This window comes from Salmo salar, chromosome ssa05, assembly GCF_905237065.1.
Source record: "Salmo salar chromosome ssa05, Ssal_v3.1, whole genome shotgun sequence".
NCBI classification, from domain to species: domain Eukaryota; kingdom Metazoa; phylum Chordata; class Actinopteri; order Salmoniformes; family Salmonidae; genus Salmo; species Salmo salar.
Window position 1 is genome coordinate 57,523,325 of NC_059446.1, and position 15,727 is coordinate 57,539,051.

The 15,727-nt window shown below is 42.4% G+C and overlaps 2 protein-coding genes across 3 annotated transcripts; one reads left to right on the forward strand and one right to left on the reverse strand.

Moving 5' to 3' along the window:
- The first annotated feature begins 1,510 nt into the window (after window positions 1-1,510).
- On the forward strand, window positions 1,511-3,873 carry LOC106605263 (protachykinin). Its single transcript, XM_014200708.2, has 5 exons — window positions 1,511-2,092; window positions 2,317-2,419; window positions 2,522-2,532; window positions 2,965-3,019; window positions 3,114-3,873. Exons 1-5 carry the CDS (start codon window positions 1,991-1,993, stop codon window positions 3,122-3,124), a joined length of 282 nt encoding a protein of 93 aa, XP_014056183.1. The 5' UTR covers window positions 1,511-1,990; the 3' UTR covers window positions 3,125-3,873.
- Window positions 3,595-15,703, reverse strand: LOC106605262 (septin-7). Of its 2 annotated transcripts, XM_014200706.2 has the most exons (15): window positions 15,486-15,703; window positions 13,937-13,938; window positions 13,685-13,787; window positions 11,538-11,644; window positions 9,522-9,622; window positions 9,211-9,345; window positions 8,367-8,484; window positions 8,032-8,124; window positions 7,432-7,528; window positions 7,276-7,327; window positions 7,007-7,135; window positions 6,037-6,057; window positions 5,261-5,396; window positions 4,791-4,933; window positions 3,595-4,533 (listed from the first exon to the last, which is right to left on the reverse strand). In XM_014200706.2, exons 1-15 carry the CDS (start codon window positions 15,487-15,489, stop codon window positions 4,494-4,496), a joined length of 1,281 nt encoding a protein of 426 aa, XP_014056181.1. In that variant the 5' UTR covers window positions 15,490-15,703; the 3' UTR covers window positions 3,595-4,493. The 2 variants fall into 2 exon arrangements, with proteins under 2 accessions (XP_014056181.1, XP_014056182.1); XM_014200707.2 differs by lacking the exon at window positions 6,037-6,057.
- Window positions 15,704-15,727: the final 24 nt, after the last annotated feature.

A 15,727-nucleotide genomic window follows, 5' to 3' on the forward strand; every position in this document is an offset into this window, starting at 1 on the left:
TAGGAAGAAACCTAGAGAGGAACCAGGCTATGAGGGGTGGCCAGTCCTCTTCTGGCTGTGCAGGGTGGATATTAAAACAGAACATGGTCAAAATGTTAAAATGTTAAAATGTTCATAAATGACCAGCATGGTCAAATAATAATAATCATAGTAGTTGTCGAGGGTGCAACAAGCACGTCCGGTGAACAGGTCAGGGTTCCATAGCCGCAGGCAGAACAGTTGAAACTGGAGCAGCAGCACGGCCAGGTGGACTGGGGACAGCAAGGAGTCATCATACCAGGTAGTCCTGAGGCATGGTCCTAGGGCTCAGGTCCTCCGAGAGAAAGACAGAAAGAGAGAAAGAGAGAATTAGAGAGAGCATATTTAAATACACACAGGACACCGGATAAGACAAGAGAAATACTCCAGATGTAACAGACTAACCCTAGCCCCCGACACATAAACTACTGCAGCATAAATACTGGAGGCTGAGACAGGAGGGATCAGAAGACACTGTGGCCCCATCCGATGATACCCCGGACAGGGCCAAACAGGCAGGATATAACCCCACCCACTTTGCCAAAGCACAGCCCCCACACCACTAGAGGGATGTCTCCAACCACCAACTTACCGTCCTAAGACAAGGCCGAGTATAGCCCACAACGATCTCCGCCATGGCACAACCCAAGGGGGGGGGGCCAACCCAGACAGGAAGACCACGTCAGTGACTCAACCCACTCAAGTGACGCACCCCTCCCATGGACGGCATGGAAGAACACCAGTAGGCCAGTGACTCAGCCTCTGTAAAAGGGTTAGAGGCAGAGAATCCCAGTGGAAAGAGGGGAACCGGCAAGGCAGAGACAGCAAGGGCGGTTCGTTGCTCCAGCCTTTCCGTTCACCTTCACACTCCTGGGCCAGACTATACTTAATCATAGGACCTACTGAAGAGATAAGTCTTCAGTAAAGACTTAAAGGTTGAGACTGAGTCTGCGTCTCTCACATTGGTAGGCAGACCATTCCATAAAAATGGAGCTCTATAGGAGAAAGCCCTACCTCCAGCCGTTTGCTTAGAAATTCTAGGGACAATTAGGAGGCCTGCGTCTTGTGACCGTAGCGTACGTGTAGGTATGTACGGCAGGACCAAATCGGAAAGATAGGTAGGAGCAAGCCCATGTAATGCTTTGTAGGTTAGCAGTAAAACCTTGAAATCAGCCCTTGCCTTAACAGGAAGCCAGTGTAGGGAGGCTAACACTGGAGTAATATGATCAAATTTTTTGGTTCTAGTCAGGATTCTAGCAGCCGTATTTAGCACTAACTGAAGTTTATTTAGTGCTTTATCCGGGTAGCCGGAAAGTAGAGCATTGCAGTAGTCCAGCCTAGAAGTAACAAAAGCATGGATTAATTTTTCTGCGTCATTTTTGGGAGTCCTACTCCCTACTTGTTGTTTAACGTTTCTTGTGTTTCTTTTATACTATATAAAGCGGCTTGTGTCATTCAAAAGCGCTATAAATAGGCTGCCATGTATTAAATATGACGTTTTGACGTCACTTGTATATGTCGTACTTCTGGATGGAATTGATTGATTTGCGAGTCCAGCACAGTGCCAAAAGTAGGCTAGCCTTGTTCCAGACATTTAGATTTTAGGCCTCTGTTGAATAGAAGCAACAGTGGTTTTCCCCTTCAGAAATTGAAACACAAAGGCATACTTACTGATTCATAATGCGACCTAATTATGTTACAACAAAACGGCTTGACATTGACATCCACTTCAGCTCTGTTTCTGCATAAAAGCGCCGATTGTAATGTCGCGCCAATGGATAGACGCACTTCTCTCTGTTTAAATTTGCTCCGTGTGATATTGCAGAAGGCTGCATCTTTGAAACTCTTGATATTATAGGAATTCAGTATTTATTCAGGCCATTGGTCTGATTTTATCAGTACAGTTACTCTCATCAAATAAAATAAACGCACGAAGAGGAACAACTTTACGCACAGCACACCTGCTACCACAATGAAGATAATTCTACTCATTATGGTATTTTCCCTCGTTTTGGCAACTGTCCTCAGCCAAAAAAAATATTTGGATGACAGTTGGAGAGAAGACAATGAAACGGTAGGACACTTCTCTCAAATTGGAAAAAAAATATGTTTTAAATATTTGACTGTAGCCTATAGTGTCATTGTCGATATTAAGATAAAACATGTTTCAGCACTGTCCCGTACATTTGTAAATGTGGACTATTTAGGAATCAGCCACGGGCATTACTATAACCATCTCATGATTAGCCTAGGCTACTATCAAATGAATAAGCCAAATTGTGTTTTTTATCGATTCAGAGGAAATGGCAACTATCTGAGCAATATAAAGAAATCCTGAAAAGAATGACTCGAAAACCTGAGTCACGCCAATTCTTCGGCCTTATGGGGAAAAGAGGCTCTGGTAGGCTAACTACGTCCTAGTAATAATTCAATATTTTATATAATATTCTATTTCTATAAAAGCTCATCTGTATTTCTGCTTTTTCCCTTCCACTCTTTGCAGCAAAATCCCAGGTAAGTGTTGCATGCATTAGACACTGTTGGTAATTTTTTATTTTACCTTTATTTAACTAGGCAAGTCAGTTAAGAACAAATTCTTATTTCCAATGACGGCGTAGGAACAGTGGGTTAACTGCCTTGTTCAGGGGCAGAACGAGAGGTTTGTACCTTGTCAACTCGGCGATTTGAACTCGCAACCTTTCGGTTACAAGCCCAACGCTCTAACCTACCCAGCCGCCACGACCATTTCAATTCAATTTTACTGAGGCTACTATTATGAAGATATTAATGGGATATAAGGCACAGAGATCCTATTAAATATGTAATTCTATGATAGAAGGTATGAAAACCACCAAGGAGGCTCTGCTGTGTAATGTCAAAATGGGATCACTGCGGGAGATGTACTTATTTCATTCTGAAATAGCCCTACTCTCACCTCTTTTCCAGGGCAAACATTTGAGTCTTGCTGGACTGATGGGTAAAAGGAGCTCAGAAGAACAAGGTAAAATACCAGCATTTAGTGTATCTATGACTCAATCTGAGTGATTGTTTTTTCCCCTCTTAGGACATACTGTTGATTACTGTTTTTCCTGCAGGTTCCTTCTAATGGATCTCCAAAGCAACTACATACAACTTTGCATCAAAAGAATCAAGTGTGTACCAGGGTGCACTGAACATGTGTTTGCATGATTGTTTCAGTCAAGCGTGATGTCCAATGTTTTGAAACCATTTTGAGTCAGCAAATGAACACTACTAGCAAAAATTGCTTTAGAAAATGAAGGAATATGCATATTACTGTGGTGTGAAATGTCAAAAATATTAAAGGAAATAACCTGTTACTGCTCTGAAAACATTCATATTGTGCATGTAATGTGGCAGAATACTTAGATCAAAAGTAAAACCACTAAACTGAGAAAACGCTGAAAAGGAAACCCATGTTTCCCTCTGGTGGAGATATGGTGTAGACAAAGCAGATTAATACTAAACATTTAAAGTGTTTACATTTCAGTAGGCCTACATAATAGGTATTCTGAATGTAGTAATGCAGTATCAACATGCATCTCTTAGCAGCATTCATTGCATTGCAAGTCTATCACGTTTATTAAGTGACTTTGTACAATACTAATAAAAAATACAGATGGAGTACATAGCCAAAGCAAAATACGGTGTTGACTTTCCTTTCCCACTTAATCTGATGACATGTGGAGTTACAGAAATATTCCTTTCATTTATTTTTTTTGCTCTTTGTACGACTACTGAATGTATTTTAAACAGTCAATCCACTTCGGAAACTGGTCAAATCTTCATAAGAATTCTTACATACAAAAAAAAAAGGACTTTAGCTGGCTCGGTGTATATATAAAAATAAACTAACTGAAATATAACATTTATGAAGTTAATGGTGGTCCAAGGCTAGTGAAATTTGCTAAAAACAGAAGAAAGCGTTACATTTTGGAAAAAGCTTCAGCCATAAAAAAAAAGCCCAAGGTGCATTTTAGCCTCTTAGATTTCCCATTCCTCCTATTGAGAGACCGAGACAGTTGTTTCCTGTTAGGCTACATTGCATGGGGAGCTGTTCAGTATGAGGTTTATCTGTTACACTTTACTAAACAAAAAGGATTTTGGAAATGCCATTTCCTTTTCCACATCATGGAAGATCTTTTGTGCATGTAAACGAATAAAACCACTGAAACATGATTGTTGCTCTGCATAAAACTGTAGACATCAGTTGTTAAATAGACATTGCAACCTTGGGCAGTATTCAGTTATATATGGTTTTGGCCTGTCTAAGACGGTAAGTTTGGTTAAGGTAAACACATTCCTTGGAGAAGTCCACAGGCAGCTCTCTTCCGGTCATTGTGACAGTACATGCAGACCCAGCTGGGCTGTACAAGAGCTTTGGTGTTGGTTTGGTGCCACACACGGATGTCCGAGCTGGCAACAAGTACAACTTGGTGTTTCTGCAGAAACACCATCTAAAATATCTTCCCCTTCTTTTTGTTCTTTTCCAGAGTCCTGTAGAGGAGATCATGTTGCATTGAATATAGTATATAAGGCAATATAATGATGCAAACATTTACAAACAGTGGTTGAGATATGCTTATACAACAGTGACGTCTAGTGGGACACGCTGGTATTACGTCCTGCACAGACCCGTTGTTTGTGTGTCCAGTTGAGCTTTTTTCTCTATCCAACAGACAACAATAAATAGAGCTACTTTTGTAACAACCAAAGTCACCGCTACAGTTCAGGTGTGTGACAGACAGTGTTACCTGGAGGCATCCAGTCTCTGTTGCTCCAGACGCTGATTGGCCTCCCAGTTGGCCCGGTCATCCTCAAACTGGCGTCTCTTCTCCTCCAGCTCCTTGTGCTGGGCCTCCAGATTCTTCTTCATCTGCTCATGACGCCTCGACAGCTGCAGAAGAAGAGATTTTGTAAACAATTGAAAAGACATGCTCACAACTGTGACTCACTGAATAACTGACAATTGTTGCTAAGAGGACTATCCTGGTTAAATAAGTGTGCATTTGGAAATGTAACACTTCAGAGAGAGGGGCAGTGAAGTTCACACACACACGAGAACTAGTCAAACACATCCGCTCACACACCCTACTCACTGTCTCACTAAGACTTTCAGTGCATCAACACCCACCAAAAAGTGAGTGTTTATGCATCAGGAAGTAAGAAGTCAAACCATACGGTAGGGGTCAGTAGTTTAGTAAGGCAACGTGACTGATGTTACCTCAGCCTCGGAATCTTTCAGCTTCTGGATCTTCTCCTTGACCTTCATCTCAAACACCTGTTCCATTTCCATCTCCATCTTCTTCATCTTGGCCACGTGCTCCCGCCGCTCCTCCTCCATCTGAGCCAGGGGGCTCCTGCAGGGTCACACACGTATGCACGCAAACAGTCAGACCAGTCCTACAGTGCACCGACCCCCTCCATCACCAACACAGTGGAACAATCCGCACAGTAATGCCACCCCCATTTCCTTACAGGGAATTGGTACATACAAGGATCTATGCATGAAAGGAATGGTAGGACCCAACAATGTGGTGACTGAAGTGTGGAAAAGCAGAGGGAAGAAGAAACCCAATTTGCTCTGGAGCAGGGGACTCAAAGACCAGCACCAAGCAATCACGGAGCTGAGTTAGCTAAGCTGTTAGCAGAGGCTAGTGAGTAACTGTAGTGAAAAAGTGGTGCTTTGGGATGTTAGCTTAGCTAAATGTTAGTAAACTCAATTGAAAGTGAGAAGAAGCCACCAGTCCAACTACGCTAATTACATTTGAAGTGTTTTCAGTGTAATATGCATATTTATCAATTCCAAGTTGACTTCTGAATGTTGGCATGTACAGGGTTCCTTGAGACATTGTCTGACGTAAGGGGGAGGAAAGGAGAGGAGAACAACACCTTGAACTGGGAGAAAGAGAACCCAGACAGAAGAACACGAGGAAAGGGAGGGAGGAAAATGGTATATTAAAACAAAATGATCTAAGGAAACATAAATTGACCACTTACATGCCTTCACCTGTGTCATGTCTAAAAAAACAGAAACACACACTTAGCATGCTGTGATGAAATCATGCACTACGACAACGGAGAAACTCAAAACGGACTGACCGCACTAACAAAAACATACACTAAGAACGAAACATCTACTTTCTCGCGGTAAACAAGGAAAAGTTCACAAAGAAACAAAACCACTTTTCAAGAGGCATGAAACGGTGTGTGTAGTAGTAGTGTGCAGTAGTAGCCTTACATTAGTAGCATGTGTTTGGTGCTTAGCTGTGCGTTAGGAACCGCAGTGTGTGAGGGTGTCTCTCAGTAAAAGGGCTACGATGCGGAGCGTGGTTGGTGTACATAACAGGGTCTTAGGTGTGAGAGAGCAACAGTGTGGAATTTAAAGGGATAGTTATGGATTTTGGCAACCAAGCCCTTTTCTACTTCCCAAGAGTCAGATGAACTTGTGGATACCATTTTTATATCTCTGTGTCCAGTATGAAGGAAGTTCGAGATAGCATTGGCTCGCACCGCTAACTAGCGTTAGCACAATGACTGGAAGTCCATGGGTATCTGTAGATAGCGCAATGACTGGAAGTCTATGGGCAAGGCTAGTTAGCAATTGCGCTTACGCTAGTTAGCATTGTGCTAGATAGCAACTTCCTTTAAACTGCACGGAGAGAGACATAAAAATGGTATCCTCGAGTTCATCGGACTCTGGGAAAGTAGATAAAGGGCCTCATTGCAAAAATCCATAAGTATCCCTTTAAGCTATAATACTTGCATTTGGAATGATGGACCTATATTGGGGGGAAAAACTCCAAAAGAACACTACGACAATAACATCCATTTATATACAGCCTAAATATCACATCAATATGACAAAACATTTCAAATGTCTCAGATGTCCAGTAAAATTTGCCTTGAATCAAAAAGAGTCAGGCTGTGCCTTGTTAAATAAAGAACCACTGGTAGCTGTTGGACTCACTTCGTCGACTGTTGACCCTTGACCCTGTTGTTGTCCTGTCCGTTGTAGGTGACGGCCGCCAGCTTCCTGCTACGGTAGTTCTCATAGTGGACGTTATTGGTCACGTCCTTCAGGTCCTGCATGTGGGTTCTGTACGCAACAAAACAAGTCTTAGAAAACTATCAAGTTGAGGCTATGGTCAATGTGGTTGACAACATTACAAAAATAAAATAAATTGTAATTTCCCCATTTTCTATACATTTTTGTAACTTCATGTTTTGAGTCTGTACCTGATGAGCATGTCTCGTAGGATGGTGAAATCACAGTGGTCTCCGTTCTCAACTGCAAGGAAAGACAATCAATACATATTTAAACCCCTCTCCAAAAGGAGCCTCTTAACAGATTTTCCATTTTCCCCTAACTTCATCTCCCATCATGCCTGGTACCTTCTGCCACTCCCCATGGGTACTGTCGTCCTCTGGTCCTCTTCCCGTTCACCTCGATGATGGTGTTACTGCCCACCACGGCCAGGGGCAAACGGTCCTGCAAGCAAAATAACACAATGGTGTGTGAGGCGAGTGTGTGTGTGTATGTATGTGTATATATACAATCCAGAATTTTGTGAGAGACTAGTTGTGGGTCAAAAAATTTGGTTTTGCTGAGGCAATTCGGATGTTTTGCATGGCAATTTGCGACGATTTCGACCAATTTGGAAAAAAGTTTGACGTGCTGCTTGATTGAACCATTTTATGCAGTAAAAGTGCATTATTGGTTAAAATGTCCAGCACTCTTTTTTTGTGTGCAGTGATTGAGAGCTATATGCGGTAATGTTGCAATTATTTTACTGTTTTATGTGGTAATAGTGCGGTGATTGGTAATTTGCACAGCCTCGCATAATAAGCGGGGAATTGTTGATTTTGCAAAAACAATTGCGATCCCAATATCCAGGCGGGAGTGATGTAGCTAAGTGCCTAACAGTTGAAAAGGCTAAGTTCGTTGGTACACGCATGGTGCTTACAACTACTCGCGGTACGCGTGTGTCATACCTTGATCTTCTTCACCAGTTTGTTCTCTTCCTCATCATCCGTCTCTGGGAACTCGTAGATCTTGATTTTGTGTTCCAGGATTTCCCGCATGATCTGAGGGAAGGTTCAGTATGTTTTATGAACATACACAAGACGTGTGAGACAGTTCTTCATCATGTGGTATCAAGTCCATTCAGACTGTACTGCCCAGGGGTGATTTAGAGGGCATCGTCAGAGCAGTATGTGGAATGGGAAACCGCCCATTCTGTCCAAACACTCCATTTCTATCTGCAACAATCAGGTCTTGGTCTGTGTAAACCCTTGATGCCCAGCCCGCCCAGACAGAGCCCACTGACCTGCTTCTTGAACCGTTGGCACTCCTCTGGGGTGAGAGTGTCTGCTTTCGCGATCAGTGGGATGACGTTCACCTTCTCATGCAACCGTTTCATAAACTCAATATCCAGAGGCTTCAGTCTGGAGGGAGACGTGACAAAATGTACATTAATACCATAAATGGTGGTGTAGGGGTACTGATGAACAGATTCCTGACAGGTCCACTATTTTCATAGAAAACCACCAAGCTCACATTTCTTTCCTTACATCTATTAACTAATAAAACATTGTTTGCCATAGAGTTTTAGTAGTGTAAACAAACAAGTCATTTATCAACAATGACAACACAAATAACTACTGTGTCCAGAACACTTTCCCCAGCTGTTTCCCGTGAGGAGTGTCACTGTGCAAGGCACTCAAGTGCGAGTCAGCTTATATCAGCTGGTGCTGTGAGGAGTGTGTGTGTGTGTGTGTGTGAGGGGTCAGTGTGTGAGAGGCCAGCATAAGCTGCTCATCCTAAGAGCCTGTCTCAACACTGACTGGGGGATTGTAAAAACAACGCCCCGTAGAACAGAAGATGCACACACCCCATTTACCCCACAGCCACGATACACACACAGCCTTCTCTGACGGATGGCCAATGCCCTTTAGCACTAACAGTCATATGAAACACAACTATGTATGTATACTGCAAAACAACCCTAAAGAGTGAAAAAAAATCCTATAAGAGGCAGTAGCCAAAAATTATTGGAATTTCTAATATGGGGTATTGTACTTTACACTTGTGAAATCTGAGTAAATCTCAAGACGCCCTACCCCTTCATTCACAGTGTCCGACCTGTCTCCCTCCCTCCCACCCAGACTCACCCGTGTCCCGAGGGGGTGATGAAGTAGAGGCAGCACTGCACTCTGCTGTCGGGCATCAGTCGTCTGTTCACCCGCGACTCACAGTTGAGGTAATCCTCAAACTTGCTGTCTATGTGGTCGATGACCGGCTGCCAGCTGCGCGGTACACACAGCCACAGGGAGGAAACAAACCCACACACATTGAGCCAAAAATGGTCGCTACATCCTAGAAACCTGCTCGCAAGCTATGAGCTGAAATGGCTGTCGTCAAATGGGTCAAGATCAATGCGTTTACTGGAGCCAAAATGGAGGAGTTGTCAAACTTTGCGTACCAGTTGCTATTGTCCACAGCGTCGCCGAATCCTGGGGTGTCGACTATTGTGAGCAGGAGCTGAACACCACCTTCCTTTACTAACACTTTGGATTGCTCCACCTGGGAAATAGAGAATTATATTAGCGTTCAATAGTTGGCTTGTCTAAATGCATACTGTTACTGTTCATATTTGGTGTATGACAGTGAGATAGTGAACAATACAACTTTCCTAATAACCGTCGTAAGAATATCAAGCGCCCACTACACTTCTGGTTGTGTAACTTTTGGAAAAGAATGCAGGACCCAATGCCTTGAGCCAACACCTGTCTCCACAAGAGAGTGTTTGCAACAACACAGAAGAAATGAGCATACTGCCAATCCCAATGAAGGGAAAGAAGAGGACCAAAACAACCTCTCAGGAAGACAACATTGAGGCAGGTGGGTGACGCTAATTCTAGCTGCCTGTATCAACATGCAGTCTAACACCGTGCCATTACCCAACTATGCAGAGGAACCAGAAAAACAGACGAGCATCTGTGTGGAGATCACGTTGGGTTTTGGAGACCAAGTAGAGCAAGTTTCTGGACTAAATCACATCCAGGGCCTTCAGAACATAATCACACCCCTTGCCATTTCAACATTTTGTTGTGTTACAGCCTGAATTTAAAATGGATTATATTGAGAGAAAAAAAATGGTCACAAGCCTACACACAATACCCCATAATTTCAAAGTGGAATAATGTTGTTCGAAATTCTTTACATTAAATAAATGAAAAGCTGAAACGTCTTGAATGGCGCAGTGAATTTCAAACAGATTCAACCACAAAGGCCAGGGATGTTTTCCAATGCCTCGCAAAGGGCACCTATTGGTAGATGGGTAAAAAATAATTATAATAATTGAAAGCAGCCATTCAATAGCCCTTTGAGCACGGTGAAGTTAATAATTACACTTTGGATGTTGTACCATTACACCCAGTCACTAAAATGATACAGGCGTCCTTCCTAACTCAGTTGCCGGAGAGGTGACTTTATAACAGTTACAGCATTTAAATGGCTGTGATCGGAGAAAACTGAGGATGGATCAACATTATAGTTACTCCACAATACTGACCTAAATGACAGAGGAAGCCTGTACAGAAAAAAATATTCTAAAATATGCATCCTGTTTACAATAAGGTACTAAAGTAATACTGCAAAAAATGTGAAGCAATTCACTTTTGTCCTGAATACAAAGTGTTATGTTTGGAGCAAATACAATACAACACATTACTGAGTACCAATCTCCATATTTTCAAGCATAAAATGGTGTTATGTTATGGGTATGCTTGTAATCGTTAAGGACAGGGGAGTTTCAGGATAAAAAAAAAGAAACGCAATAAAGCGAAGCACAGGCAAAATCCTAAAGAGAAACCTGGTTCAGTTTGCTTTCCACCAGACACAGAGATGAATTCATCTTTCAGCAGGACAGTAACCTAAAACAAGGCCAAATCTACAGTGTAGTTGCTTACCAAGAAGATAGTGAATGTTCCTGAGTGGCCGAGTTACAAGTTTGACTTAAATCTATGGTAAGACCTGACAATGGGTGTCCAGCAATGATCAACAATCAATTTGACAGAGCTTTGAAAACATTTAAATACTAAAAAGGCAAATGTTGCACAATCCAGGTGTGGAAATCTTTTAGAGACTTACCGAGAAAGACTCATAGCTGTAAATTGCTGCCAAATGTGCTTCTACAAAGTATTGACAAAGACGTGTGAATACTTACGTAAATGTATTTCATTTTCAATACATTGGCAAAAATAAAATAAAAACAAGTCATTATGGGGTATTGTGTGTAGATGGGTGAGGAAATTCAGGCTGTAACACAAAATGTGGAATAAGTCAAGGGGTATGAATACTTTAGTCTGCTCCATAGCGCAGAATGTGTTTTAAATGCCAAGGTATCAACAGTGAGGAAAACTAACATGGTCATCAGTGAAATAAGGATATTCAACAAGAGAATCCAGGACCCCTAAGCAGAAGTGTTTTAAACTACCTGTACAGTCTTTTTGACTCTGTGCGAAGGCCCAGGGTATTCTGACGAGTACAAGTCTGTTAGGAACAGAGAGTTGATCAACGTGGACTTGCCCAATCCTGATTCACCTAGAAGAAGAAAACAAAAACAGTTGCAATAAAACAATCTATTTTTCTTTTTTAGCATGGCTCATATAGCCTAATGACTGTGTTGCCACATTAGGATCATTGTCATTTTAAATGACTGAATCGATGCAATTCAAATCAACATATCGGCCTAGTGTGCACAGTATATATATCAGCAAGAACAACATTCAAAGACATTATAAACAGCTAACCATACATGTTGAAAGCAGGTACATCCCAGTGTGTGATAGCCATTCATGCAACTTTAGAGGCATCCCAGGGTACTGTAGAAGCATCTAATAAAGCCCAGCCAATAAATCCCATCAAAGGTCATGTCTTTGATTGAGGGCCATTGACATTTGTCCAAGACGACCATCCATCTAATGATTGTGTAAAGGGCTAGGACAACAGCTCCTGGTCTGAACGTGGCTAGAGAATGCCTCTTATCATGCCGGCTGTGTGGTCCCGTTTCTCTAGCGTGGCTAGCCATTGTGTGCCTGGTCTCCATGCTCCTGGGGAATGAAATCATTAGGGCAGTGGAAATGACCACTGGCACTGACCTCGATCGTCAACTAGCTGCTGTTTACAGGCCACAGTATTGAGAGTTGAGAGCTACCGTTTGCGTTGAGTGATTGCACTTGACGACGTGCATTTCAATGCCCATCTTCATCCTCCTATGAATATGGATGGCTAGTTTATATAAATACATCAGTGTTTTCCATGTAACAGGACAGATTGGCGTGCTGCGCTCAACAAGGCATAGTGCGCTGTGCCAGTCACCGCTGATAACGCTAGCCCTTTCTCACACTACCAGTGACCTAAGCCAGCAGGGACATGTGGGCGCAAAGCTCCTCAGGACTGGGTAGAGGAGCTAGCTCTGCCTACTGCCGAGGCAGTGTGTATGTAACAGTGTGTATGTAACAGTGTATCATTTTGTATCATCACATTTTAATACAAAATCTACAGGAAAAAAAGAAAATGGTTGATAGTTTGCTTATTCAGCAATATCAGTCTCGTACACTGTTGCATACGCACTGCCTCGGCAGTAGGCAGAGCTAGCTCCTCTACCCAGTCCTGAGGAGCTTTGCGCCCACATGTCCCTGCTGGCTTAGGTCACTGGTAGTGTGAGAAAGGGCTAGCGTTATCAGCGGTGACTGGCACAGCGCACTATGCCTTGTTGAGCGCAGCACGCCAATCTGTCCTGTTACATGGAAAACACTGGTGTATTTATATAAACTAGCCTGCTTCACATATGCAAAGTATGCATCGTTTGTGATGCATTTGCATTCACAGAAATAGGACTTTAAAAAACGTATTATTATTGCAACAATCAGGCTGGCGAAATCTTCAAGGCATTTCTGGGCCCCAACAGCCAACTTGGGCACCATCCAACACACTGCCTTAAAGGACATTTTATACAGCAGGGTAAATCATGGTGACTTGTTTAAGAGGAACCCCGTTGCATGCGAATGCCTGGCAAGGCAGACATGTTTAGATAGAATGACCAGTGTAGCCTGACTTCTTAAACTGATCAATGATAAAACCCATGACTGGCTCAGAAAGAGGCTGCTGTTCAGATGAAATGCGAGATGAACTATTCTTAGCAGTGAGGGAGAACTTCTGCTATGCCGACCACAGGAAATGGTTTGACCCAAAGAAACATTTTCCCTCCAAACAGTGACTGATTAGCAAATGAAGGTCCTGGCCGAGTTCAACGACCGCATCCAAGTACTTCAAAGGCACTCTCGTATTTTTGAGAATACTGCGCAGTTTTTAATAAATCCAATCAAAACAATGCTATTTTAAAAAAGGCAGGCAGATGTGGAAAAAAGTAAACGAGAGAGGTTATCTCCCCTCCCCCGACTGAGAGGTGGTTAAAACCACACACATACATGCACTTTGCTTGTACATAACTATTCCTTTCTCCAAATGTAAACTTACCATACAGAGCTTTAACTGGTCAACTGTGTTGTGTGAACTGAAATGACTGAAAACATGACTCGGTTGAACCATGACCTCAATATATGAATAGCATTTTCTTACCCACAACCATCAGGGTGAATTCAAAGCCTCTCTTCACCGACTTCCTGTACACTTGGTTGGGAAGGCTAGCAAAGCCCACATACCCCTCCAGATTCTTTTGTTGCTGGAAAGTAACATACGAGCACAACATCACCAACACAGCGCTTGCAATGTTTTGTAACAGGCCAAGATTACTTCAAAAATGATGGGAAAGTAATTCTGATAAGAAGGCAAATAAACATTGGCCTAACTGACCAATCCATCTATACTTACAGCTGTTTTATGGAAATAATCATGCGATGTGGTCCAAAGTGAGGTAAGAGCCAGAGGAGAGAACACAGGCGACAACAATCAATATCAGTAATAATCCTAACAAAGAATTCTGTTTTCAGAATCAATTTCACAAACTGTAAAGCCTGGGGATAAATAATGTGTGCTTAGGTTAGCAAGCATAACATCACAGAGTTGGATAGTATGATACAATGTTGTTGGCTTTGCCATGGGTTATAACGGAGCCCAATCTCTGTTGATGCCCTTAGCCTTGGACTGTTGTTCAAATGTTTTCAATTGAAAGCCTATGTCTGTGCGAAATTATCGTTGAAATTGTATGTCTTCTTTATGTCCATGCATGGTATGAGTGAGATCACTATCTGTACACCAGTGGATGCTGGTGGGAGGAGCTATAGGAGGACGGGCTCATTGTTATGGATAGAATAAAAGAAACGGCATCAAACCTGGCTTCCATGTGTTTGATACTGTTCCATATATTCCATTCCAGCTATCACAATGAGCCCGTCCTCCCACCAGCATCCAATGCTTTACACTGTTACACGGAAAATGTTTTTGGCAACTGATTCAAATCTTTCTTCACGATTATGCTAGCTAGTGTGGTTTCCGTTTCAGTTATCGTGTCAATTGAAGGAAGTCGTGAGAGGAGTACACATTTTTGTCATGCAGTCATGAGTGGATCTTCATCGCAATTTAATAGGCCTAATTTAATAAAAAACCTGGCTCGCTTTGATTTGGTCCTACCCCCAAACCAATTTGAAAAGGCAGACACCCAAAGATACCCATCTTCAGACTTGACTTGTCCTTAGATCTATCCAAGGTCTGAGAATCTAACTGTGTTGGTTTGAGCGAGTGTTTATCCTCATCTGTCCCCTTCCCTCAGATTATCAGAACATACTCTGGTTTGCTGTTTTCTACACTATATGGTGTCACACACACACACACTTCAATCTATTTTTCAGTGTAGCACTCATGGGAAAATCAAGTGTTTGAAGTAGCTGGAAGTAAATACATTGCTTGACATTATTGTTTTGCTAGTTAACCATTAACAATAAACAATGGCTTGCTTGGTGAATACTGGGACAATAATTTAATTTAAGGGTAAGGACATGGCGTTGGCATTTTCTGAATCGCAGGCTAGCAAACCAGCTGGCTAACGTTAGGTGGTGAACATGACGTTATCGCCACAATAAAAAAAAAAGCTAGCTAGCGTTACCTCGATTGAGTTTACTTAACAAACACCAGATACATCAAATAAAACATTAGCGTTTGGAATGAACCACTAGGTAGGTAAAATTGGCGCAAGTAATTCGTGATGAGGGACAAAATAACTACACAGGAAATGCCTAAGCTAATGCTAACCAGCTAGCAACTCATCCAACAACTGGTGGGGGGACGACTGGGCGTTGGTTACTCAGACAACTAGAAAGCCACGAACAACCATTACTTTAAAATAGCCATTCTGATACAACAAGCTATAAATGTAATTTCCAAAGCAGTTTTCGGACATTTTTGATAGAGTAAGTAGGCTCACCCATAATGTTGACGTTTGCTGCCGCTCAGAAACCGATCATTCACAACCCGACATTCCCCTTCTCACTAGCGCATACCTACGTACTATGGCCGACGTAATGTCACACCTGAACGACGGAGAGTACGCCAGATACAATGCGTACTGAGATTATGAATAGCAAAAATTAAGGACCAAACATCTCGCGGTAGTTTGTTCATTGCCTGAGTTATCCACATGCTATCGCGACAAAAGTGTTACATTTT